We start from the raw sequence: 27,409 nt of genomic DNA, 5'->3' as shown, positions 1-27,409 counted from the left end.
TACAATTTTAATGTCCAAATTTTACTGAGCACAACTCTTAAAATGTATTAGCTATTGGACTTGTGATTATTCAGTTCTTTGGTGAATTTCACTCAGTATGACCGCCACTTTTCACCTTCACCAATTTTGGGCATGGACACTGCCTTAAAATCACAATGGAGAAGCTGAAATAAGATTGAAATGCTTATGAACACTTATAACTGAAGAATAAATGATATAACAGAAGATAACTACTCAAAAAAATTTTAGAACATATTATTATTATAGCTGTTGTCAATCTCAATTGGCCAATTATGAGACTGTCTCCTGTGGCCTCTTCCATGTGGCATATGTCATCTTTTCCCTAAAACCCAAATGGATCCTCTGGTTATACCAGAATCCTCCCAATTTGAACCTCTCTTCTCTCCCTTAAGGACATATCTTTCAAGAACCTTTCCCTGTTCCAGAATAATTTTTCCTGTTCAGGATGATTGACAATGGCAGTCATCACCTCACTCAATGAACACAGATAGCTCTATCCACTGAGGGACATCTTTGTGGAAGCAAGCACCACATATCTATCGCAAAGAAAATAATACATATGTACTATATCATTCTGACCAGGTGGGAAGGCAGCCGATATAAAACTAAGGCTGAATTTCTCACCAGTCACCACTCTTAGAGAGTTCAGATAATATCTTCCATTCTTGTTTGTTCAAATGAAAGGGGAAAATTATGTCATTTATAAAATAGCCTTCTACTTAAATGCAGCAAGTCTGAGAAACCAAGTCTAAGAATCCTCTGTGTGTTAGTATATTAAAGATGCTCTAAATACATTGGAAAGTAGAGCTGGGATCACCATAGTGAGGAAGAAGCATGGACAGAGCCCCTGTGAATGATAAAGCAAGCCCTCTGTAACCCTGAATAACAAAGGGGGAAAAGAACACAAAAAGACCAATGGAAGAGGAGTGACAATAAGTGACTGTGACAATAAGTATTCACAGGCAGCTAAGTGATGTTTACATCCCAAAGCTGGCAGTAACAAGAAAGGGTATTGTCTCTCATAGAAAGAGCTGGCAAGAACAGAACATTAAGGCCTAAGCCAAGCTGGGAATTCAAAGTCCATGAAGGGGAACTAACAGTGTACCAGCCAGTTGGTTCAACCTGGGCCAAGATGGCAGAAAGCTGGGAAAGGCTTTACCCTAGCTCATCCCAGGCACCCTGAATATGAATGTCTAGATTTATAAGACTAAGTTTAGATAGAATCTCTTGGTTGTTGGGGCCAATACTCTCTTTGAATTGCCATTCAAAGTGGGGAAGAGCTGATACATTAAAATTAACCAGGTTTTAGGGAATACAGGCTTGGTTCAAATGCTAGGTTTGTCACAAGTTCATCATATAATTTGGGCATGTCTCTATGTGTGCTAATGGACACATACATGTGAGTATGTGTAAACATATGTGTGTATGCCTGTGTTTGTGTGTGCACATTACCTGCCTTGTGTGAAAGTGCACATGTGTAGTCCAGTAAGAAATCTGGACTATTTCTTATTCCACTTCTACCTTGAACTTGTTTTGTGATCTTAGGTGAGTCATTTCACATTTTTTGGTCTTGGTTTCCTTATTGTCTTAAGGAACAGAATATAAATACTATGTAAGAATCCCCTCCAATATCCCAGCTAGAATATTTTATGAATCTATGTTTTAATTTCCTTAAACCTCTAAAAAAGTTTAGGAGAGACACAAATTCTACCCTGGGTCTGTAACACTAAGTGTTTAATCTACATCTGATACTTAATTTCTTGTGCTCAAATTTGCTTATCTGTAAACTGTCTACAAAAAGACCTACAGTAGTTGAGTCATAGTGAGAATTAAATAAGAATATAAGTAAAAGAACTAGGTATTTTCTTGGCCCATAAAAGGTTTTTTGTTGTTATTGTTGTTGTTGTTTTTTAGGTCAGGTCTATAAGTGATCTTCTTGTAGTAAGGTAAAGACTTCATAGCCCACAGTAGAATAGACTATTGGCCCTCACTTGTAATGGTCCCAGGATTGTTAAGGTTGTTGAGATTTTTATGTGATTTTTATGGTTTGATTTGTTCCCCCTGGTACATCTAGCTATTACTTTTTAAACACCTGGCTGTGTTTGCTTGTACTAGGTCCTGTGCTCATTATTGCTGTCTGTGTCTCTTCCACGATGCCTTTGGAAGAAGATAATCATGTTCATGGAGTTGTATATACCCTTAGGATCAATATGCTCAGTCTCCTGTGAATAAAGCATTAGGCTCTGTGTTGGTGTTGTAAGAATTATGTCATTGCTACCATCAACACCTGAATTTTAAGAATGAAGATCAGGCTTGACTTCTTCCTTCCTTCACTCTCTGCCCATTTATATAGTATCTTTACCTATTTAGCAGCTTGGAAGCCTTCTCCTCTGCTCCAACTATAATCTACCTAGCAGTCCTCCTTCTAATTTAACCTAGCTTGATGGCTCCCCATTCTCTTCTACCCCACCCTAGGAAGAATTATGAGTCTTGGAACCACTGCATTAGTCCAGTCTCATTGAGAACTCAGCCTAATGTAGTACATTATCCCGGCCAGCAGATGGGAAATTGTTTCTTTTGGAATTCTTCATAACAGATCCATCTTTGTATTTGTTTCCCTGTTCAGACTTGTGTTGCTAAGAGATCCTTGACTTGGCAAGACTCACTATATTTTTCTTGCTAGAAATGCCTGGCTGTGTCTCCCCAACCACTATTATCAATATCTCCCAGCCATCCTCAGAGGCTCCATCACCGTTGCCACAAAAGGAAACTGCTCTATTATTACACATGTTTGCAAGCTCCATGGAGGTCCATGATAAGTTTTAAATTAAAAGTTTGTTATGGGGTTGGGAAAATACACTGATCCAGCAAAACACTTGCCTTGTAAGCATTAGAGGTGAGTTTGGTCCCCCAGAACCAACATTAGAAACAAAAATGCCAGGTATGACAGCTAGCACTCAAAATTCCAGAACTGGAGAAATAAAAATAGGTAGGTCCCTGGGGCTCCTTGGTCAGTCGGCCAACTTGGTAAGTCCCAGAACAATGAAACGTAAGATGAATGGTGCATTAGTCAAGGTTCTCTAAAGGAACAAAACTGATAAAAATGTGTGTGTGTGTGTGTGTGTGTGTGTGTGTGTGTGTGTGTGTGTGTGTAAGATATGTATGATTATATTTATATTTTTACTCAAGTGTATTTTATATGTTTATATAATGTTATATAAAAATACATTAAATATAATATATTAAATGTAGATATATTAAATATATATAAATTATATAATATACTACATTTTATATATATAATACTATATTATATATATAATGATATTTATGAGAATGACTAACAGGCTGTTGTCTAAATAGTACAAGAATGGCTATATCCCACCCAAAAAGCCAAGAATTCAGTATTTGTTCAGTCAACAAGACAAGATGTCTTAGTGGGCCCAATCTGGTGTTGGGGTACCAGGGAATTTTGGGAGAACAACTGGTCTTCAGTAGTAGAAGTGGATTCTAATACCAATGGAGGAATGTCTCAGCAACAGGACAGATGAACTTGCTTCTAAGAGTGAAGGGAAAGCAGGCAAAAAACAAAAACCCAAGTTTCCTTCTCCCGTGCTCTTTTATGTAGTCTGCCACCAGAAGCCATGTCTCCTGAGCTCAAATGATCCGATTAAGAAAATTCCTCAGGTGCTTGTGGTGTGATGCCTTGTACAGCCTTGGTGCAGTGGGAAGGGGCTTGGACCTGCCTAGGCTCAGTGTGCCTGGCTCTGCTGACTCCCCATGGGAGACCTTGATTTGGGGAATGTGGGGATGAGGGGTGGCTTGGGAAAGAGGGCTGGGGAGGTGGGAGGAGGGGGATCTGTGGGTGGTATGCGGACTGAGTAGAAAATTTCTTAATAAAGAAAAATGAAAAACAAAATTCCTCACAGGTTTGCCTAGATTTTTGGGTGTTAGTTGATCCTAGATGTAGTCAAATTGACAACCAAAATTATCCACCATAGATGGTATCTGAGGAACAACATCCAACAGTATGCTTTAGTCTCCACATGGATGCACACACATCCATGTGCACGAACACCTGGGGATGCACAGAGAGGCAAACACACAAGTACACAAAGTGTAGTCTAGCTCTACATGCCACGTTGATGTTTGGAATTGCTAATTTATACAAAGATTATCTCCTTATTAGTCAGATATATACAGAGCACCTCTGTTGCTTAAGATCTCTGTTAATAAGCATTATGTCCAGAGAAAATCAGTGACCTTCTGAACATCAGGAATGAAAACCATAAATAAAGTTTAGGTGAATTGCATTAAGCTTGGAGAATATTTCTCATGGGGAAATTTGAATGTGTACAGGAAAAAATGATCTATGAAGGAAAGACTGACTACAATAGATGAAGCTCAAAGAGTAAAGACTGAAACACAATAAAAGTCACCCCCACCTAATTATTCATAAGCATGACCCGACAATGGAATATCAATCACAGAAGTAACTCAAATGAAAGTTAGATGAAGCAGATAAATGTTAGGTCTGTTCTGAAATGGGCTCAGGATCTTGAGTTTTAAGCTTTTTATTGTGAAATGCTATGCATCCCCAGAAGCATTGAGTCCTTTCATAATGATATGCTATGGCCTGCAGATTATTCTATCTGTGGAAAGTGTTATGATTTCTAATTATTTTTCAGCCATCCTTGTTTGCTCGGTCCAAGTGATCTACAAAGTGCTTCAGATTCTATGAAGAAAGATGTTATATAAATAAAAAGAGCAATCAGAGTCATAATAAATAATAGTAATGATGAGGAATGCCCTTGTCACTATGAAGAAGCTGCCCTGCCATTTGGGAAACAAAGTAACCAGCTGTGAGCTGGAAATAATGTGCATACCAGCCAACAGGCTCCTCAGTGACTGAAACCCCATTAACTTTGACCAAAGACCTGGAGCAAGCCCTAATTTGGAGGTATGAGCATTTGAAATAGAAGCTTCAGTGCTTATTTCCTGAGCTTGAATATTGCTTTGGGGATGTGAGACATTTTTTTCTTAAAAAAAAAAAAAAAAAAGTCTATCAGGAGCACATTGTCTTCTTCCACCAAAGGAGAAAACTGAGCAGACCAAGGGACAGACAGGGCTCCTATTCAGCTAACACTCCTAGTTCTCTTTCCAATTTCTTCCTGACCTCTGACAGTTCCATAGAAAGAGAAGAAGAGAGCCAAGTTGGATAAGAAAATATCCAAATGGGGTCATGTCCCTCAAGATGCCTTCCTTAGCAATTATCCATCCATTTACTAGCTGAGAAAGATCTCTAGAAAAAATTTTTGGCTACTCAAGCAGTGAGCAGCAGGAGATCTACTGTGGACTTAGAGGAACACATGGCAGGAGTCAGGTGTACTCTGAGTAGCATTAAAAGACACTACTCCAGAACCTGGTCCAGCCTAAGATCCTAGAAATCTCATTGCTGCCAGAGGAGACTCAGTCTTCAATGAAGACCCGGGGCTCCTGACCCTAAATGCAGTCAGCATTGAGAAAAAGGACCTTGTGGTCCTCATCAAAAAAAACCTCCACCTAGTAAATACATAAATGAATGAATAAATTGATGCATAAGCAGGAAAGGAAAGATGGAAATAAATAAATAACAGCTGTGAACTACTGAGTTAACCCAGTTATGTTAACCTAGTATACCAAATGTAGATTGGTATACTTTCTTTTCTTTCATCTTTTCTTCTCTTCATTTGTACTTCTTTCTTTCATTCATTCTTTTTTTAATCTCCTATAAGCAGCACTACTATAGTCTATAGCTTTGATTGGTTTGCTTTGATATGCTTTATGACATTTCATGTTTTGGGTTTAGGCTATTCCTTTTACGTTTGTAGTCATCATATTCTTAACACTTCAAATTTAATCTGTCTTTATACTTATCAAAAGAAAGCAATCTATTGGAGTTGTTTAACATTTTATTCCCTTTCTTAAAGGAAATGACCATTTTATCTGTCTTATTCTTATTTGTTTAAGTCATTTAATCATTTATGGTTTAGTGTTTCTTTACGATTCTTTTTATTTGTTGTTTTTCACCACTTTACTATCACTTTATTTTTCTAAACTTAATTTTTGATTATTTGCTAATAGTATTTTAAAGTATGATTTTCACTTTAGTCTTTGAAATAATATTTTTCCTCTCAGTATTTTCTATTCATCTTTCATTTTGTTTATCCATAGAACAGAATCCCCATTCTTCTGGGAAAAAGAGCCATCTATTACTAAATAAGGCATCTAAACAGGTATCTGTAAAAGTTAGTCCCACCATTCCCTGGTTGTGTGATCTTGGGGACTTCATATGGGCCTGAGCTCAGACTCTGAGCCCTTCTGACAGATATCATCAAATGAAATAGTCTTATTCCCTGATACATCCTAAAGGTATGCAGCAGCAGAGTGAAAATGAGTATACCACACTTCTTTATTCCAGGCAGCATTCCATTTCATTGAAGTGAAACTCTTAAATATATTCAGAAACAAGTAAAATATAATGGAATAAATATTTCTTTGCACCTAGAACTAATACTAATGTAAAATCATTGGTAGTCAACATGAAGACTCAGACTGATCCCTGAAATGCCACTGGTTCACCATGTGATCCAGGTGAGTGGTTAGGACCCTGGATACCAGTGCCTTCCTTTGTGAATGGAGAACTGGAGTATGTTAGCTGCATAACTCCCTGGTACCAAATGCTTATGTTTCCATATATTTCTATTCAAAGAAATACCATGAGCCATGTACAAATGTGCATGGAGGACACACTGTTAATTGTTCCAGATAGAAAGAGCCCAAGAGAGTTCCCTCTAGACTACCTGTAGAGGCCCAAATTACTCAAAGTCAGAGAATCTGAGCTTGCTTTACACAGCAGGACTGAATGAAGGGATAATCTGACCATGGGCATGGTTACCAGGTGTTTGAAAGGGTCTGCACTTGGATGTATCTAGCAAGGGGGAAGCCTTTTGCCTCACCCCTTGGCATTGTTATAAAAAGCCCTTTTGAATAAAGTTGGGTATTGACCTAGGCCCTCCTGAAGCCATCCTGTGTTTCTGTCTTTCTTCTCATCGTCTAAGTCTTTCTTTCTACCTGATATTTTCTCCCTCTCTCCTCAAGAGTACCCAGGGTAAAAATGGGGGCAGGTCCCCCACAAGTACCAAGGCCTCTCCTATTATGCCCCTTGGATGAGACAGCAGTGGTTTATTACCATAGTAACATGAATGCAGTTGTGCGTCCATTAGGCTAGGCAGGTGACATACTTGCCATTGATGACACCATCTGGGTTGAGCATAGGGATGATCTTGAACACGAAGTGTTCCCTCAAGAGCTTTGCCACAGGGTCATTGCTGACCAGAAACTCTAAGGTCCCCTTCATCACCCAGCTGGCATTGCTCTCTCCTGGGTGAACTCTGGCTGTGATCACCTGATATGGACGACATCCTGCAGGAAAGGAGGCACAAGAAATTAAACCTAGATACGTTTTCCATTTCCATCAACAGAGTCTCCGGAGGGACAGAATATATACCTGAAGGGTATGAAGTCCTAAGTAAGATGGTTGTTTCTCATATATATGATCTATATTTATTCATTTTTCATCTGCCTCCAGAAGCTGAAAGACTCAAAAAACTGATGGCATCAAGGCTCTAGGCTATTATCAAAGCAAAGTACTTTGTGGTATGATTTAAAAAAAAAAAAAAAAAAAAAAAACCACAGAGCAGATTTTAAACCAATTAACTCTCCACAGTCCATTAGCAAGATACTGGATATCAAGGATCTTAGACTGAATCTTACCTTCATCATTTATCAGCTTTGAGATTTTAAGCAAATGACTTAATCTTTTGGTGGCCATCTCCTCATCTGTAAAATGGGGATATTTATAATAATGACCTCATGTGGTTAGAGAAACAAATGATATTGATAGAAAGTGTCAAATATAGTTCCTGCTACTCAGTCCATGTAAACTCACTCCTTGCTCGATTGCAGTCTATGAGAAGGATGAACCCTTCCATTCCCTAGCAGAGATAGAAAGCAAGGAGAGAAGTTGTAGATTGATGATTGCAAGACAACAAATTTGATCTTTGAAGGGAAAGGTGGAACACCTGCAGATGCACTGTTAAGGTGACTGCTGTGGGATATTCTGTATGTCAAGTTGCTCTGATTGGTCAATAAATAAAACACTGATTGGCCAGTGGCTAGGCAGGAAGTATAGGCGGGACTAACAGAGAGGAGGAAAGAAAGAAGAGGAAGGCAGAAAAGGTCACTGCCAGCTGCTGCCAGGACAAGCAGCATGTGAAGATGCCGATAAACCACGAGCCACGTGGCAAGGTATAGATTTATGGAAATGGATTAATTTAAGCTGTAAGAACAGTTAGTAAGAAGCCTGCCACAGCCACACAGTTTGTAAGCAATATAAGTCTCTGTGTTTACTTGGTTGGATCTGAGCAGCTGTGGGACTGGCGGGTGACAAAGATTTGTCCTGACTGTGGGCAAGGCAGGAAAACTCTAGCTACAGGTGACAGCCTTTACTTTGTAAATGGGTAAAGGGAATACCTCATCACAGGAAGTGCACTGACTAAGTAGATCTTATGGAGGCTGCATTGATGATGGAAGGATAAGCTCACTGCTCTGCTTTTTTCACAGACTTCTGAAGTACCTTAGCATTGACATGGATTCATAGGCCATTTCTGGGCTCAAGCAGACAGTTACTTGTTTGTCTGTTTTTGTGGTGTTACAGACTTCACCTAACGCCTTATATGTGCTAGGTAAGTGTACTACTGCTTCACTGTATCCCTAGCCTGGGGAAGGTTCTGTGACTGGCTACCAATATCTAACCTCCATATCCTGGGAAACAAAGGCAGAAGGAAGGCATCGTATCAAGATTTCATGTTTGTCAACTATAAGCCCTTGGCCAAATCTAGGGGTGGACTTTTTTCTGACTCCTTTTTCATCTTTTATCCTCACCTGATTCCTGACTGTTCCTAATTTTGCTCTAATAACAGCTACTATTTGCTAAGCATAAATGAATATAGTCACTTAAAAAAAAACTAAAAGTTAACAAAGAAATATTTTTTTAAGTACAGTTTGAATTAATCCAAATTAAACGAGGTCTTTCTGCTCTTCAACAGTAGAGTTTTCTGTTTTTTTTTTTTTTTTTTTTAAGGAAACAAAACTTATCTCCCATTACACACAAAGAAATATAAAATGGAATAACTATTGATCACAGGGCTGAAGGTCAGACAACAGAATATACAAATGAATCTTTATAATGCTGAATTATGTTAATATCACCAATTAAGACCAAAAAGACCCTCTCTGTCTCTCCTATTTTTGCCACCAGTCATTGATCCACTGAGGTCTAGACCGAAGGGGCATAGATCAAGGCGCCTTTCCCGACTGACTGCATGGAGAACAGCTTGAGTCAATTCTTTGTAGGTCATCTGTACATTAGAGGGAATTTTCAGTTATGCATTTCCTTAAGCAAGTATCTTGAACCTATGCCAGGAACTGCAGCAGACACTGGGTAGGAAAAGTCAAATAAATTAAAGCCCTTGTTCTAGAAGAGGCCATAGCACTTGTCAGTAGTGACACATATGCAAGCAAATAATGACAAGGTACCTACGGAGGTGTGCACACAGTACCAGAAATAGATCTGAGGAGGGAAGGACCTTTCCAAGATATGATGGTATTTGGACTGTCTTGAAGCATAAGTAATGTTTTACCAGATAGAGAAGGTTAAATCATCTTCCTGAGAAAACATGAAATATAAAAAAATAAAATAAAAACAACTGCACTATACAATGAAGAGATGCTATGGTGACTGAAGCAAAGAGATATAGGTAATGAAGCATGAATTTATAAAAGATCCTTCTTCCCATACATGTATTTGTTAGGATGGGAACAGGAGTTGCATTTCTCCTGTAGGTAAACTTTGCTTGTTTGTTTGTTTGTTTGTTTGTTTGTTTTTGGTTTTTCGAGACAGGGTTTCTCTGTGTAGCTTTGGAACCTGTCCTGGATCTCACTTTGTAGATCAGGCTGGACTCGAACTCACAGAGATTTGCCTGGCTCTGCCTCCCAAGTGCTGGGATTAAAGGCGTGCGCCACCACCGCCCAGCCAAATATTCTTAACAATAAAGTCGACATGTCACTAGTAGGCTGTGCCCAGTAATGGAGTATACTTCAAAATTGCCAGTGACCAATGAAAGAAAAAATGTTTTGTTTGTGATTTTATACATGGCACAAACTGCTGATTGCCTGTATATCGGCCTTTCTCTTCTTCTAACTGCCAGAGACCTGGTTCGAGACAGGATCAAGGATTTTCTCAGAATACAATACTCAGCTTCATTGATACTCTTATAAGTAGGCAAGACTATGAACAAACAAATGTGGCCAGTGAGCTAAAGATGCTAGCAGAAGGATTTTACTGGAGATCTGATGGAAAGGGACAATTTCACCTTGTAGATGACTACTGCTTGTAAGATCTGACCCTTGTGCTTTTTCTTCCTATCTTCCTTACAGATGGAATATCTTAAGTGAGGAAGCAACCTTGAGTATTGAAGGTAGACAGTAAGTATGGTGAATGTCAGGTAGAAAGAAGGTTCTTGGTAAATTCTTTAAGCAACTACACAAGCCTTCATTGGCTTCTCCAATATGTCTGGGCATGAGAAAATAAAAGAGGGAAAGAAAAAAACTTACTATTTTTCCAAGCATTGTAATATGATTTCCATTACATACTGCTAAACTTTACCATGTGAATATAAGGCCAGGTATAAAAATCATAATTTTGAATGGCATTCATTCAGATATGCTTTCTGCAGTGAGGCAGAAAGAGAGAGTTGTAATGAAAATGATATTTGATATACATTCCAGAAAAGAGCAATTGCAAACCACTGCTTTAAGAAAAGACCCAGGCTGGAGATGGAGCTTAGGTAGTAGAATGTTTACCCAGCATGGATGAAACACTGGATTTTATCCCTGGCACCACATAAACCTGGAAGGTGGAAATCAGAGGAATAGAAGTTCCCTGTCATTCTCAGCTATGTGGGAAGTTCAAGACCAGCCTGGACTACTGTGAAACCTTATCTAGCAGAGGAAAGAAAAGAAAAGGAGAGAGTAAAGGAAAGAAGAGGGAATAAAAAGAACCCTGTGGTGGTTTAGCACCAGAAGAGAGGTGTGCCGAGGATCTGTTTTACAAAAGAGCTCCTTTATATAGACAATGCATTTGTGCATGATAAGCAATATGGTATAGTGGGCTGAGAATAGCTTAGAGAATCATATTTCCAGGGCTCAAACTCATCTCATTATTTCTCACTTGAAAAGAAACTTGTCACTTTTGGGGAAAATGAACACTGGACTTTCTTGGTTTGTCCAAGGATGCTATAGCAGGATGCCATGGGCTGGGTGACTAACATACAACAGAGATTTATTTCTCAACACCCTGAAGGATAAAACCTATAATCAAAGTGACTACATTTGGTTTCAGGTCACAGCCTGCCTCCTGGTTTTCAGAAGGCCATGTCTTCACATGACAGAGTGGGCAAAAGAGATCTTCATCCGTATGTATGCTTTTCATTAGAGCACTATACCATTTGTGAGGGCAGGGCCCCTCTCAAAGCCTGTGCCATGGTTTTAGCATTTATAATTACAACATGAATTTAGGTAGTAAAGATTCAGTCCATAGAATCTTGGTTATTCATGAATGACTGATCATTAACTGAAATTTATAAACAAGCATGTTGGGTGGGAAAGATGCACAGTTCACAAACAGCACAATTGAAATCAACTAGAGGTCAGGTTTCTCACTATGTTACTTGTTCAGTCACTTGTATTCTTCCAAAATCAAGCTGTGTTGGCATCCAATAAAAACGCTTTCAGAGAAATAAAGAGGCTTGATGAATTTGCACCCAATCAGTAGCTTATTTTCAGTTCTGTAATTGCATATTACTTTCTTTGTGCTTTTTAGACTATGTTCACTGGCAACATATTAGATAACAATAGTTAAGTGCTTCTAGCCCCATAAGAACAAGAAATAAAAATTAGCTTATGCTCCTGCAGATTTCTGATACCAACAGAAGCCACTTGGCTTCAACTGCCTTCATACCCTTTATAACATCGTGTGTGAGTCAATAGGCTCAACTCAAGTTCTTAAGGAGAGGCTTTAGCAGTATATTTGTTTCCCTGGGAAAGTCAGGTGGGTAAGCTATTATGCTGTAATCCACTATGACACTTAGCAGGCTGCTCTAGCATCTTGAGCATATCAACAGGGAAAACTGTGGAATCTAATGAAGATGTAAGCAGCATTTCAGCCATTTACATTGGTTTTCCTCTTTTCCCCTCTGTGGTTTCAGACAATTCTGCAGTCATGTTGGTGACTTCAACTTATGGGACCAGTGAGTTGTAGCCGCAAATGGCACCCCTGAGAACTCATAATAGCTAACAGCTGTAAGGAGCATGGAACACACATGCCATGAGGTTTTTCCCTTATAATTGATGATTTGGGCCTTAGTAAATCATCTGTGGGGCAAAACACACCAGATACTTATGTTCACTTTTTTTTTCCCTCTGAATTTCTTAAAATCGATTTAAGGGACCATCCCAACCTATGGGGTATCAATAATTTGGCCATATTTTAAATGAAAACGTTAAATATGAGTTTGTGTCAGTAATAGTGAGATCTATAAAGAAAAATTAGGACACATTATGGACTTGCAATGGCCAAGGGATATTTGCTTTTGAGTTTTTGAGAAGTTGAGGGGAAAAATTAAGACGTGCTATTACACATATGCACCCAATTATAGGAATATCCATGCATTTCTTCCTTCTTTTTTCACCAAAATATATTCTGCTCCTACTGGCACTCTGCAGGATAATGAAGATTACAAGAGAAATGTAATGATTCTCCTTTCAAGAGAAATTAATAATTATCTAGTGGGAAAGAGAGTCAACACAGAGAGTTATCACCCAATAAGACCAGAGAAATTTCTCAAGATAGGCTTAAAGTGGAATACTCATTATTATATTATTCATGACAATTTTCATAACTGGGAGTGACATAAATAGCAACCATGGGACCTGAGTTAAAGAACTGTTGAAAGAATGCTGTTCAGCCATAGAAATTATTATAATCACAAAAATAAAGTAATAATAATAATAAACAAAAATAAGTAAAATATATGAGACTAAAAACAAAAATACCATCTATATCTTGAGATTATTGATAGAAGAATATATCTAAGACAAGATTAAGAAAATGAAAAAAATAGGAACGTTGCAACAAGGCAGCACCCATCTGTTTGTAGTTGTCATAATATCTCTTTGAAGATATCTATACATGGAGATGCACCTGTCAATGAAGGTCATCTGGGTAATTTTTATCTTTTTTTCTTATCCCTGAAGTTGGGTTATCATATAATGTTGAAGCATTAACTATATGGATAAAAAATATGGAAAAGCAACTACAAACTAGTTTGCATCTGCCTCCACGGGCTCATAGCACATGCAGAAGTTTAGAGAATATCTTGTGGTTTACAGAAGGACCATGGAAAATCATGATGCAGAGGTATGACCTGATAGACTGCCCAATGGAGATGAAGATACTGAGATTAAAAAAGAAAACAGTAATAGGGGAGTAGACCATGATTTCAAAGTGGCATTATCTAATGTGAATTCTAGCAAACTTAGAAGTTAGTATATAAAAAACAGCCTGATCGTGGGCTGTGGAGTGAGGAAGGAGAAAAGAAATAAGTGATTCAGCTCAGTGGGCACAGCTCTTGACACATGAGAATAAGGACCTGCATTTAGATGCCCAGAGTGTTTCTTAGCTAGAGTTTCTATTGCTGTGAAGAGCAACTCTTGAAAGGAAAGCTGGATTACAGTTTCAGAGGTTTAGTCCATTATCATCATGGCGGGGAGCATGGCAGCATACAGGCAGACATGGTACAGGAAAAAGCTAAAAGTTCTACATCTGGATCCACAGGCAGCAAGAAGAGACTGTGGCACACTGGTAAGGCTTTTAAGCACCTAAGACATCAACCACCCCTGTGAAACCCTCCCACCAACAATGTCACACCTACTCCAAAAAGGCCATACTTCCTAATAATGTCACTTCCTATGAGCCTATGGGTACCATTTTCATTCAAACCACCATACCATGTAAAGATGGACATGGTGGTAAACATCTGTAATTCCAATGTCTCTACAGTGAGATGGAGGCAGGGACAGTAGAATCCCTGGAAGCTCATGCTCAAGCTATCCTGCAGTATGCAGTGGAGAAAAGGAGACCCTGTCTCAAACAAACTAGAAGGTAAGGAAGGGACCAGAAGTTGTCCTCTGACCTCCACATGCATGCATGCACACATACACACACATACATTAAAACTAAAACAAAAGAGGTGGAGGAAAAGGAAAGTATCATTGAAAGTTCTGAGTGCTATTGTTCGAATTTCAAATTTCTCCTAAAATCCACAGGTTGCAGGCTTGTTTTCTAGCCTATTATGAGTTTCGGAGGTAGAAGGATAGTGAGGAGATGAGTCTAAGAAGACAAAGTTAGGCTCTTATGAGTGTGACCTCAAAGGGGATGTTGGGACTCCATCCCTGTTTCTTTCTCTTTGAGTCCTACATGTCATGAAATATCAGTTTTATCAGTCTAGTTTCAGCTATTATAAACAATCATTCTAGAGACTCCAAAGAAACTACCTGTGAATTGTAACCCCTGAAATCATAAGTTAAAATAAACACCTTCTCTCTATAAGTTAACTATACCAGATATTTTGTCACAGTGTTGGGAAGTTAACTAATACACTAAGCAAAGGGAAATTTTTGAATCATAGTGGGAATTATATCAATCCTTCCAATGCTTCCCACAGAAAATTACGTAGTATGTAGTTCTCACTGAACAACATAAAGTTTTCCATAACATACAGTCTTCCACTTTTAAAAATCAGCAGGGCCGGGCGGTGGTGGCGCATGCCTTTAATCCCAGCACTCGGGAGGCAGAGCCAGGCAGATCTCTGTGAGTTCGAGGCCAGCCTGGTCTCCAAAGCGAGTTCCAGGAAAAGTGCAAAGCTACACAGAGAAACCCTGTCTCGAAAAACCAAAAAAAAAAAATCAGCACTACTGAAGTATAGTGTACATGAAATACATTTCTATCAATTTCAGTTTTACAACTCAATCAAATTTCCACATGTGTATAATGCTATAAAATAAAATGGATCTTTTTTAAAACCATCATTATCATCTCCACATTCTCCTCATTTACCTTGCAAAATATCTCCTCACTACATTCTTTTAATAGAATATTTTTACTAATTCTTTGAGAATTTCATATGTGCATACAATATAGTTTTATCGTATTCACACCCAAGTCCTCCCAGATCTATACTCATCTCGCCTTCCCCTCCCGACTTCATGTCCTCTTTTTGTTGTTGTTATTGTTTTGTTTGTGATCCACTCAGTCCAATTGCACTGCTCATAGACTCATGGATGTGAAACCATCCACTGGAATGTAATTGACCTACCAGGAACACACCCTTAAAGAAAACTGACTCTTGCTTCCCCAAACAGAAGCCATCAACTGTCAAAGTTCCTCAGGTAGGGGTGGGGCCTCTCACCAGTACCTCCTCCCTTCATGGTAGAATGTTGACTGGCTTAATCCTCTGAAGATCTTATGCAGACAACCACATCTGCTGTGAGTTCAGAGTTCATTGGCCCTATTACAGTTCCAGTTTTTCTCTGGTGTTTACAGATCTATCGCTCTTATGATCTTTTCTCCCCATTTTTCATGACGGTCCCTGAGACTTGGAGAAGGGGGCATTATCTAGATGTACCCATTTGTGGCTGAGAACTCCACAAATACATATTTGCTGCCTCTTGATCAGTTCTCCTCACCACACTCTCAGCTTCTAGAAACCACTGATCTGCTTTCTGCCACCATCATGTGGTCTTTTCTGGAATTCTATAGTAACTGAATCACATGGGATGTCCTTGTCTCTTTCCTGTTGCTGTAATAAAATACTCAACTTTCAGTGGGAAGTATTTATTCAGCTGACATGTCCATGTCACCATCCATCACTTAGGGAAGTCAAGGCAGGATCCTAATTAGAATGTGACGAAGCAAACCAACACTGCTGGCTGGCTTGCTTAATGGCTCATGTTTAGCTAGCTTTCTCATACAGCACAGGGTCAACTGTCCAGGGAATGGTACCAATACAACTAACGGGACCCTCCTCTATTAATTAAAAATCAGGATAATCCCCCTAGAGCTGGGGTTCCTAACCTGTGGGTCAAATGACCTTTACACAGGAGGTCTCCTCAGACCAAAGAAAAACACAGATGTTTACATTACAATTCTTAACAGTAGCAAAATTGCACTTATGAAGTAGCAATAAAAATAATTTCATGGTTGGGGGTCAGCACAACATGAGGAACTGTATTAAAGGGTTGCAGCATTAGGAAGGTTGAGAACCACTGCTCTAAAGACATGCCTACAAAGCCAGTCTAATCCAAGAAATCCTCTAATCAAGGCTTTCCTCACAGATGACTCTGGGCTGTGTCAAGTTGACAGAGCTAACAAAGATACAGAATATAATGAGTTGTTTACCTAAATGCTTTGGGAGCCATCATGTTGCTGAGACATCAAAGATTTGCTTCTTTCAATCACTGAACTCTCTTCTGCCATGACAAACAACAAATTGTGGCTATGCCACATTTTCTTGAGCCTTTTACCTGATGGCAGACCTGCTGCTCTTTCCTGGTTAGAGCTATTAGACTTAGGTGTGTGCTTGTCTGTCTTCAGGGTGGCTACACAGGAGTAGGACTTCTGGCCATTACAGTAATCTGGGGTTGTGGAAGGTGATTGCCAGCTTTTGTCAAAATGCTTTCCAAAGACACTACTGCATTTGCTCGATGCCACTAGTAGTGACTGCCTTCTCCAGTTGACCTTTGTGTTGATTAATCCTTGATATGACCAAACCTTTTGATTTGGGGCAGGCTAATGAAGATGTAGGGTATATAACCGCACTTTTGATTTGTTTTCCCCTGATAACTAATAATGATGGGAGTATTTCTATGTGGCTTTGGCCATGTGCTCATCTTCTAAGTGAAATTTCTGTCCATACTCAATTTGCATTTCCTACTAAGTTCAAAGAGTTTTTTTAAACTTCTTTTCCAAATAGAATTAACAGGCACAAGTTTCAGAAAATCCTCTCCAAGACATTAGCTTCTTGTTCTTTCCCTCCATTTTCTTGACAGTGCATTTTGAAGCACAACAATGGTTCTCTGAAGTTTATTCATTTTTAATTGTTCGGCTATTCTGTGTCTTATTTACAAAATCTTTGCCTAATTCAATAGAACCAGGATTTTCTTCTGTATGATGTATGCTTTGATTTACATTTGGGAATATTTGTGTTGGGTCTTAGAGAGTTCAGAATACACAATGATGTAAAAGTTGAGACACACCTATTATGAATATCTCCTTTAGGATTTTGTATGTGTTCAATCTTCTGCAAGTAACAATAGTTTCATTTCTCCTTTCCAAACCCTAAAGCATTTATTTCTTTTTCTTGGTAAAAGAGGCACATTTTGTGCACTGGGGATATTTGGTGATGTGAAAATATATTTTTCATTATCACACTTGGGGATTCTAATGCTACTGTCATCGATTGAGTCAAGGCTAGGGACGTTGCCAAACATTTTATGGTGCATAAGACAGTCTCCCACAAAATGAATTATCTGTCCTAAAACATGAAAACAGCAAGTGTGAAGAACTCTGGCTCACTCCACAAGCAAAACACTACTGAACAGACTTGGCAAAGGCCACCATCTTCTGGTTCCCATTTTTGAAGAACTGCAAGCATTTCACCATTAAGTCTCTACAAAGCAACTATTACCCAAGTAAGAACATTTCTTTCATCAGGTGGTGGTGGTGCATGCCTTTAATCCCAGCACTCTGGAGGCAGAGGCAGGCAGATTTCTGTGAGTTCGAGGCCAACCTGGTCTACAGAGTGAGTTTCAGGAGTAGCAAAGCTACACAGAGAAACCCTGTCTCATTTCTTTCTGTTACTGCTTCCAAAAGGAATGTTTCTGAGGTCCTGGAGACTGAACCCAAGGCCTCATACATGGTAGTTAACAAACATGCTCCTATCCCTTTGTAAGAGTCTGAAGTCCAATTATTTTAAGTGAAACTTGCACCATCTGTTGAAATGAACACAAGGTTTTGCTCATTCTTAATGCAGTTCAAGAGAATAGTTGCTGTATTTTCAATTATTATATAGAAACTGCACATACACAAACCTATTTATCATTCAGGTATGATTACCAAGGCATAGCCATTCTTTTTCATTATGCTCATCTGCTCATCACCTCTCACAAGATTTTTTAAAACAAATTTCAGATATCACATTTTCAACATGGACCTATTCTTTTCGAAGTTATGTCAACAGTGTTCTCCTGGAATAAAATCAAATGGATTATGAAATATTATCTTTTAATGCAATTCTGGAATCAGCTGTTTCTTTAGGATGTTTGCCTCTGTGTCTCAAGAGAAAAATCAGCCAATAATTTTTCTTTTCTGCAATATCCTAGTCAGACTTAGACATCAAAGTTATGCTGAACTGGGAAGTACTCCCTCTTTATTTTCTGTGCAAGACTTACAAATGCTACAATTAATTTTTTCCTTAAATGTACAGGAAAATTCACTGATGAAGTCACTTACTCAGGCCTGCAATGATGCCAGAAGAATTTAATCCAATTTTAATAATTAATTTATATGATCACAAATACAAATTGTTTAGAAGCATATTCAAATTATATGCTAACAAATCCATCTATTTAGATTTTTAGTTCTTCCTTTTGTCAATTTGATAATTAAACATTTTTTTACAATTATACTTTTTAATTTGTTTCCAAAATTGTTGGCATAAAAGATGTTGTAAAATCCTGTAGTAAAATAAAAATCCTGTGAAGTAAAAAAAAAAAAATTATTTTTATTTCTGATATAGGGGAGGTATTACTTTCCCCTACCAAGGCAACTTATACAGGAGGGGTTTATTTGGGGCTTACTGTTCCAAAGAGAGAATAATCCATGATGGAAGAACGCAGGACAGGTGGCAGGCAGCTGGAGCAGCAGCTGAGAGGTCACATCTGGAGACCAAGCAGAGAACAGAAAACGCACTGGGAACTGCCCAGTCTTCTGAAACCTCACACCTGGCTCCCAGTGGCACACCTCCTCCAGCAAGGCCCTGCTTCCTAACCCTTCCCAAACAGTTCCACAGACTGGGGAATAAATATGCAAAAATTAGGGGGCGGGTAGGGAGCTTCTCATCCAAACCACCACAGGGGTACTTTATTCTTAATCAATCTTAAAATGAGCATTGTAATTGTGTGCCTTTTCAAGAACCGGTTCCTCTTTGCTAACTTCCTTTCTTTTAAAAAATTGTTTTATTTTTCATTGATTCCTATTGCAATTTTTTAATCTTGCCTTTCTTGCACTTTTTTTTTTGGTTCTAATATATTATGCCTTGACAAAAATAACTCTAGGATTGAATTTAGGCCCAACATATGAAACTTTATTAATGCCACTGTGTTCATCAGAGCTGTTCAAGGATGCAATATTTCTTAAGTGCCTTGGATCAAATTGGTCAATACGGCTAACATTTCTCTTGCTAACGTTAGAGCTACCTGCTTATAGTTCACTGAGAAGGCTTGTGAAGAGCCCCCAGGATTATTGTGAGATTGTCTACTTCTCCTTATACTGCTGTGAAATCTTTACTTACGTTCCATCTGTGGTTAACTGCACACCGGTTTTCGAACCATTCTGCGATCCTGATTGACTGAGTGTTTTGTCGTTGTTGAAGCATTGCTCGCTCTCCTAAGGCAGTTTGCCTAAATGTCTCCTTTGTTTGTATTAATATAGCTATGCGGTATTTCTTTGTATTCACAATTCACATTTTTTTTTAAATCTAATTTCAAACTTGTTATCACTTTCCCATCCCCATTTGTCTCCCAGAGCAGCACAAAGCTGGATAATGTACTTGATGCAGTGTGACGTGACGCTCTTTTGTTTTCTCTCAGCCTTAGCAGTTATTCCATTTACACTTGTTGCAATGGATGACAGGTGCGGGTGTGATGCCATCCCTTCCTAGTTCTGCTTTACGTTTGCCCTAACTTTAGTACAAATGGTTTGGCTGGTTAGCTTTTCTCCCTCCATCGTTCCTTTGCTCCCTTGATTAGCTTAGTAGTTGCATATCTTTTTATTCTTCAGTTGGTCACCTTAATGATTATAAGATGCACCTTTTCTTGTATTGAAATAGTCTGTTCTGTTTCTACCATATATTAAAATTCATGAGACATATTTATTGTATTATAAATCCACTATTAGTTTATATTCAATCACATATTCATCCTCTAAATTATTTTTTACTTGGTATTGTATTACAGACTTCAAGTGGGTTTCATTATTTCCCATCTGCCTGAACAAAAATTACCCCTTAGAATTTCTTTCAGAAGAGGTTAACTAACCGTGAGTACTCAAGCTTTTTATTTGAAAAAAAAAAAACACTCATTTTATTCAGTTTTAAGAAATACTTTTGTTGGGCACAGAATCCTATCACACCTGCCAATAAGTTTTGCTTCCTGTTTATCTTCAAGTTCTTATTCTTGCGAGCTTATGAAAAATTAATTGTCTTTAATGGCCCTTTTAGAAGTAGCTAGAAATGAATCTCTCCTTTTTTTTGCTAAGGTAAGAATGAGACTTTCTATTTTCTGTTGATGGCTTTTCTGTATACATTTTCCAAGAGAAGAAAAGAAAGTCCATTGTAATTAGCAAATCCTTGTACTGTCTTATACATATTTAAGTCTTTTCTGTTGATTCTCCTGTAACTTCCAGAGATATAATACTGACAAATATACCATAGAGGCTTTCTTTTCTCGCATTTCTACTTTCTTACATTTTCCTCAATACTATATAATACAAAGAGTCATGCATTGCTGTGGGGGTTGATAGATATCGGGCTGATTAACAAGTAATTCTAGCTAGTTCTTTTGAAACAGTCCAGACAAGTACCCAGTGAAGACATTCAGTGGCACCTGGCCACCGAGAAGACACTTTCTCTCACATTGTTCATCCCTTGGTGCTTCTAGTAATCTGAAGTAAGAAAGATGGGCATTATCATTCTCTTCCTGTCACCAGGGTGAGGGGCAGCAAGTAGGAGAAAGAGTTGTGTGTTCTGAATCCTATCCCAATGTTATTTTCATTTATCATGTATAATTCTGTGTGTGTATATCCAAAAGGAAAGCTGAAATAAATCCCATCAAAACAAACATCGTACCGAGAAATATAAACAAGGGCTATATAAATTATGGAAAAGGAGACAGGTTTGGGGTCTTGTTGTGCCTCTTTCTAGTGGAATAGGTTTGGCAAAATTAAAATCTTTTAAAACTTGAACTCCATCCCTATAAAGCAAACTGCCTCGTGACTTTGTAGCTCTGAAGTCCATGGTTACCAATGGCGACTGTAACTTTTCTAGACAAGACTCAGAGATTTTAGTCAGTATCTTCAATCCCTGTTAGGTCTATTATATCCTTCTGGATTTTTTCAACAGCCACACACAGGAAGCAAAATTGCTTGTCCTTTGACCTCTTATCAATCCTTTCCTCATGTTTAAATACAAATACTAATATGGAAGGAAGCTATCCAAGGACAGGCCTAAGAAGAAAAGAGGAAAGCACAGGTGGATGGTCACTGTGAATTAGTCTCTGATTCACCCACTCAGCTAGGTGGCATGGACACATCTTCAAGCACAAAGTCTTCCCAGATGAGCAAAGTCTGTGGACAGCTCTGTTATACAATTCTTAAGCTACGTCTGTACATCCCACCAGAATAAGACACTGAACACCTTTGATTTATAAAATACATGTCTTGGTGGCTGCCAATAATGCTGAGGTAGAACTCCAAGTTGACATCAAATGACTCATTTTCATCTCTACCCCCCTTACATCGACAACAAGCACCCCTAGACCCTGCCCTTTTTGTCAACTTTGCTGTCTGCTTTCTACCTCCAGATGGTTACCCATACATGACACTAGTCTGAAGAGCTCTGAATTCCTCTCTGAGATTTCCCTCATTTTTGACAAAGAAACATGGAGTCTGTTCATGGGCAAAGCTGGGGAAAGGTGGTTCTTAGAACCAGTTTGCCTCACTGTGGATTCTTGGGGCAACTGGGAAGGGGCCCAGAATGCAAAGGCTGCCCATAGGCTTTCTATACTTGATAAGTAATGAAACTGACATGAAGATTAAGATTGTTTTATTGGCATCCCATTAGGCTGTTTATTAACTTTTTAAACTTCTTCACAGGTAATAAGTAACACACAAAGAATCTACACTCTTGGTAGTGTTCTCATTGAAATATCTAACAACGTTCCCTATCACCATTATGTTAAATAGAATTAAATATTCTTCACTTTGCTGTTTCCTGACCCCCAAACCCATCATGTCCATTTTCTTCTCTCTGCCCTTCTTGGCCTGACAGACTTTCACTGCCCCTCATTCCAAAGCTTCCTTCCACTCTTCCAGCAGAATGAACAGCTCTCTTCCCCTAGGTCTTATGGCATCTGCTCTGTGGGTCTGGACACAGCTCACTATCTTGTGGCCTTATAATTCACTTTGACATGTGGTCCTTTCCACTCTCCTACTTCCTCTGCCTTATCATTGCCCCCACATCTTAGCACATCAGCAGTGTTCAGGAACAAAGTGTGCTGAGAAGATGGGAATACATCACTGTAATAAGCTGTCTCGATTAATTCCTGCATGTCCAATTATTTCACAGGATAACCCCTTTTATGCATTTATTGATTCATTAGTTAATTCAAGGATATTCACTAAGCTCTTGTGACAACTCAGGAACTACAGTTAGAAGTGTAAGTGTTGAGGGTAAAAAATGTCAAAGTTCCAGACAAGTTTACCCTCTGGTAAGGAGGTAAAAGTAGTATTACATAAGTATTGGAAAAGGAAACAAAGCAAAAGTAGGACATGGAAAACAATAGGAAGTAAGGATTGTGACTTCAGGAAAGAGGGGGGCTTTGGAAGTGGGCATCCAAGAAGCTGCCTCCCTGGATTGAGGAAAATTACCAGCTGCAGAAACAGAATAAACTTTAGCAGGATCAGAACGGAATGTGTGAGCGTGGTACCCTGCACAAGCGTGGCGATATGATTTGTGCTTTTGATCTACTTCATGGATGTACTTTTCCATGTCACAGTGAGAGTGATGTATTTAAAATCTAGACACGAAGTTCATTCACCTTCCTCAATCAGACAAAAACACAGTGTCCTATGCCTCAAATACAAAAAGGAGGCCATGGTAGAAACATCCTTTGTTTGCTTTGGATGTGTTCAACCATCAGACTCTTTCACTTCATGTGACTACTGAGAGAATGTTCACCATGAAGCATCCATCAGTGACAAGCAGGCACTTATTTATCCCACACACAGGATTTTCTGTCTGTTAAGGATGATATCGCCATGGGGCCAGATGAGTATTAGACAGTCTCTCTGGTTGAAGAAATCCCTATTTTCCCATATGACCATAAAATGACTGACTGGGATTATTTTCCTCAACTAGTATAGTTAATTGTGCCAAAATAGGGATTCTGTTCCATACATCTGGGGTCGAACCCAAGATGGTGTTTCTATTAAGGCCCCACGAGGAAGGAGCTGAAGCGGTTGATGAGACAGCCCAATTCTGATGAGCAAAGCTCTCTCTATACACTGGATGCCCACTGTGTGTTTTACTAAAAATGAATGTAAAAATTTTAAATCACTGGATTTTAGTTAACACATTTTATTTAATCCAATAGAATTTTAATATCTGCTAAATATAAAAAACAGGTATTTTTCATGTTATGATGTTTAGAAATTAGAAGGTTCTAAATATTTTTTAGCTAGAGCACATTCAGCTTGGACTAAACATTTTTAATTGCTCAATAGCCTGTCATGGCTCATGGTTCAACTATGGTGAAGGGTTGGGACCTATGCCCTCTCTCAGAGGTCTCACTGACTCCCTTTATCATACTTAATAGTAAGTTTATTATACCCCAATGGAAAATAGTCAAGACATGGAGAAAATGAGTAAGAGAATAAAGCTTTCCCACAAACAAAGCATTCTGCCTCACTGCCTTATTTCTCATGAAATAATCCAATTTCAAAATATTACAGACTCACATTTCTCGGTGAAGGGTAATTTTGCCTTCTTATTTTGTAGCCTTCTGTCTGAACTATAAGAAAGTGGGTTCACATAATGGGAATAAATGAAAAGAAAATCAGCAAATCTATTCCTGGGCAATTTTCAGATAACCAAGAGGAAGTGGTGTAATGGAGGCTGAGATAACAATTTTAGACTGTGCATAAATATGAGTAAATTCATCTGCATTTCCTCATCTGCTTCAAAGTCTACAGAATTTCTGGAGATTGTGTTATATGATAATATGTTGAAAATAAAAAATAATACATCTATGCTATAATGACACATAATATATACAGCGTAATAATATAGTAGTTGGATTAGGTTTGAGAAATCTGAAACGCAGAGAGACGAAAGTCATTGGGGAGAAGTGTGAAATCACACCAGGAAAATTGCAGACAGATGCTATGCACCCCCTCACATCAGTGTGTCGGCTGATCTCAGTTACAAATGCTTGCAAGTGTGACTCAGACTTGTAGCCTCTCCTGTAACTCATGCTGCTAGTTCTGCTCCTATGTCTCCCTGGTAGAGTTACTACTGCCAGGAGGAACAGTGAATGGATGCCTGCATGCTTCCAGAACTCCTAGGGATGCCCCCAGGAACAACAGACTACTAAGCATAAAGCCAAGTTACTAAAGGCTGTCACCAAAGAAATAGCTTATAAAGACATGGCCACGGTACCAGCAGTTTCCTTCCAGATCCTGCATGCACTCTCAACAAAGCACATATGTCACAGAAACTGCTAGAAACATAACCAAAGTAAGATGGAACTTTGCTTGTTAATGACTCGCCTAACATCTCCCAGGCTGCTACATGCTATTGTAATTGTGCACATCATAGGTATATCAGAAGCCACTGAAAGGTGAGAAGCCTGAACAGAGATACAGCTATTCACTTTACTCAGAAAACTTTGAATGAGTCCTAGTAAGCAATTGTTTCCTGGTCAAATACAATTTTGGGTTCTGCACTTCTCCTGAAAAAAAGTAATGGGACAGAAAAGTGAGGGGTTCACAAGGTCTTGTGACAGAAGCTTGACCTTCCTCTTCCTCCATGTTCTTGTCCCAAGTGCTGGGATAAGTAGGTGGTGCCTCCACACATGGCTGGAATGCAGAGTCCTTGAGGAGGCACATTGTAGGCTCCAAAGACAGAGCATCCTCTGGAATCAATGACCTTGGCTTTTTTAGTGTCGTGGGGGCTGTCCTGGCAATGTCACTCCAGGACATTACTGCAGGTGAGTGAAGACGACAAGGAAAAAATGAGGAGAATGGGACCTCCAAAATGTGGATCATGCCCATTGTTTAAAACCCTGACAGGGGGATTCACTGTCCACACTGAAAGCCAGTTCTCTTCAGCACAGCATGGCTCAGAAACTTTGAGCTCCCCCACCCCGCCACCGCCCAGATATTCTCCAGGTCCAACTGTAAAAAACTGACATCTAGATGGCAGAAAAACTACCAACTGAGAGCAGCGTGGTGAATAAATTATGGCCCTCAGTCAAAGGAACCAATAAGATAGGAGGAGAAAAATCTAAGATCCTGAAGCCCCCAACTGTACGTCACCACCTGACACACAGCAGAACAGTTTAGAACTGAGCGTGTGCCAAGGAATTCCAATAGCCATGTTACTCACTTTAGGATGTGGAAACTTCTACTCTCGCAAGGCTTGGCACAGAGTGGGATGTTATCTAGGGGAGAGAATCTAGAGGTCCTTAATCAATGGGGAGAGTAAAAATCACTTGGCCACTCAGTTACCCTACAAACAGAACCAAGAGTGAGCATGGGTGTCTGTTGGCTTAAACAGAGCCAAGTGGTCTTAACATTAAGGCTGGGCTACTTGTTTACTGCAAAATATGGAAGCAGGTGAAGAGAGAAGGAGCAAGAGATAAAGAAGGAAAAAGAGATGAGGGTCATTATTTTTGCTACAGCTGCAATCAAAATCACTCCAGTGGTGGTCTGCCCGTTCTTCACTTGGATGACCTGACAAGGGTATTTTGGATTCACAGTTGCTTGGCAACCTGCCTTTTATGTTTAAACCATTTAAATGTATTCACCCTCTGAATTAGGTATATTCATAGCTGACTGGGCAACAAGAAAGAGCCCTGGGCAGGTAGAGAAATCTCAGTGTGTGGAAACAGCAATGTATATGGAGAGTAGGTCTGACCCGTGAGCCTGGAGAATAGTAGTGACACAGTGAAGCCTGAGTATGAGAGGCTGCAAACTGCAAAGCTTCAGTCTGCTCTCAAATGAGGTTCCTGCCAGGATCAAGGACTTCTCTGGCCCTTCTTTGCAGCATTGTCTTCCCCCTTTTGAATTATTCCAAAGAGTTGGGTGGCATCAGCAGCAGTGGCTTGAGACAATAGCCCAGAGGGATGTCCCTTATACATGAGTATGTCCTCCTATGATGAGTGATCTGATACAAGGTGTCGGATGTCATCATCCATCTAGTCAGCACACCCAGACATGGGGCAGACTCACCACACAGCCACATCAGAGTCACCACACTTCTGAAGATTCATCACTCTGGAGATTCCTTCTTCTTAAACACTTTTTTTGAGACATTTATCTAACATACTTTTTAAAATATTTAATGGCTCCCTAATGCTTTAAGTTAAAATTAAAAGTTCTTATTGGGTGACAAGGTTGTTCCTGAGCAGCCTTTCGAACATGGAACCCTCTGTGTTACAACCCATGGCCTCCATGTGCAGCCATGTGGTAGAAGCATCTTTCCTGACCTTTTCTTTCACTTCAGTGGTTTTCAGTTACCCATGGCCAACCCAGATTGGAAGGTTCCAAGTGAAAGCTATGTATGGGTTTTAAGTAACTTGTATTAAGGTATATTTTTAATTGAAAATAGATTTTTTTCATAAAATATATTCTGATTTCAGTTTCCCCTCCCTCTACTCCTCCCAGTTCCTTCCCGCTTCCCCTCCCATCTGGACCACATCCTTTCTCTCTCTCCTTAGAAAATACACAGGCATCTAAGGAATAGTAAAAGAAAAGAAAAATAAAATAAAACAAAAACAAACAAATTGCAATATTACAAAATAAACAAACAGAAGAAAAAGAGCAAAAGAAATTTTACAAGAAATACATATAGATACAGAGGCACACAGGTTCATACACACAGAAATCTCATAA

General features: G+C 39.1%; 1 protein-coding gene across 1 annotated transcript in view; it reads right to left on the bottom strand.

The window, feature by feature from the left end:
- Window positions 1-27,409, bottom strand: part of Agbl1 (AGBL carboxypeptidase 1) — an 835,836-nt gene that overhangs the window by 499,692 nt on the left and 308,735 nt on the right. Inside the window, exon 18 of the mRNA XM_076545344.1 lies at window positions 7,305-7,485. Coding sequence (XP_076401459.1) covers window positions 7,305-7,485 — 181 coding nt within the window. The remainder of the gene's footprint in view (window positions 1-7,304; window positions 7,486-27,409) is intronic.

The sequence above is a fragment of the Peromyscus maniculatus genome, chromosome 1, assembly GCF_049852395.1.
Source record: "Peromyscus maniculatus bairdii isolate BWxNUB_F1_BW_parent chromosome 1, HU_Pman_BW_mat_3.1, whole genome shotgun sequence".
Taxonomy (NCBI): Eukaryota; Metazoa; Chordata; class Mammalia; order Rodentia; family Cricetidae; genus Peromyscus; species Peromyscus maniculatus.
This window is presented reverse-complemented; position numbering and strand designations above follow the sequence as displayed.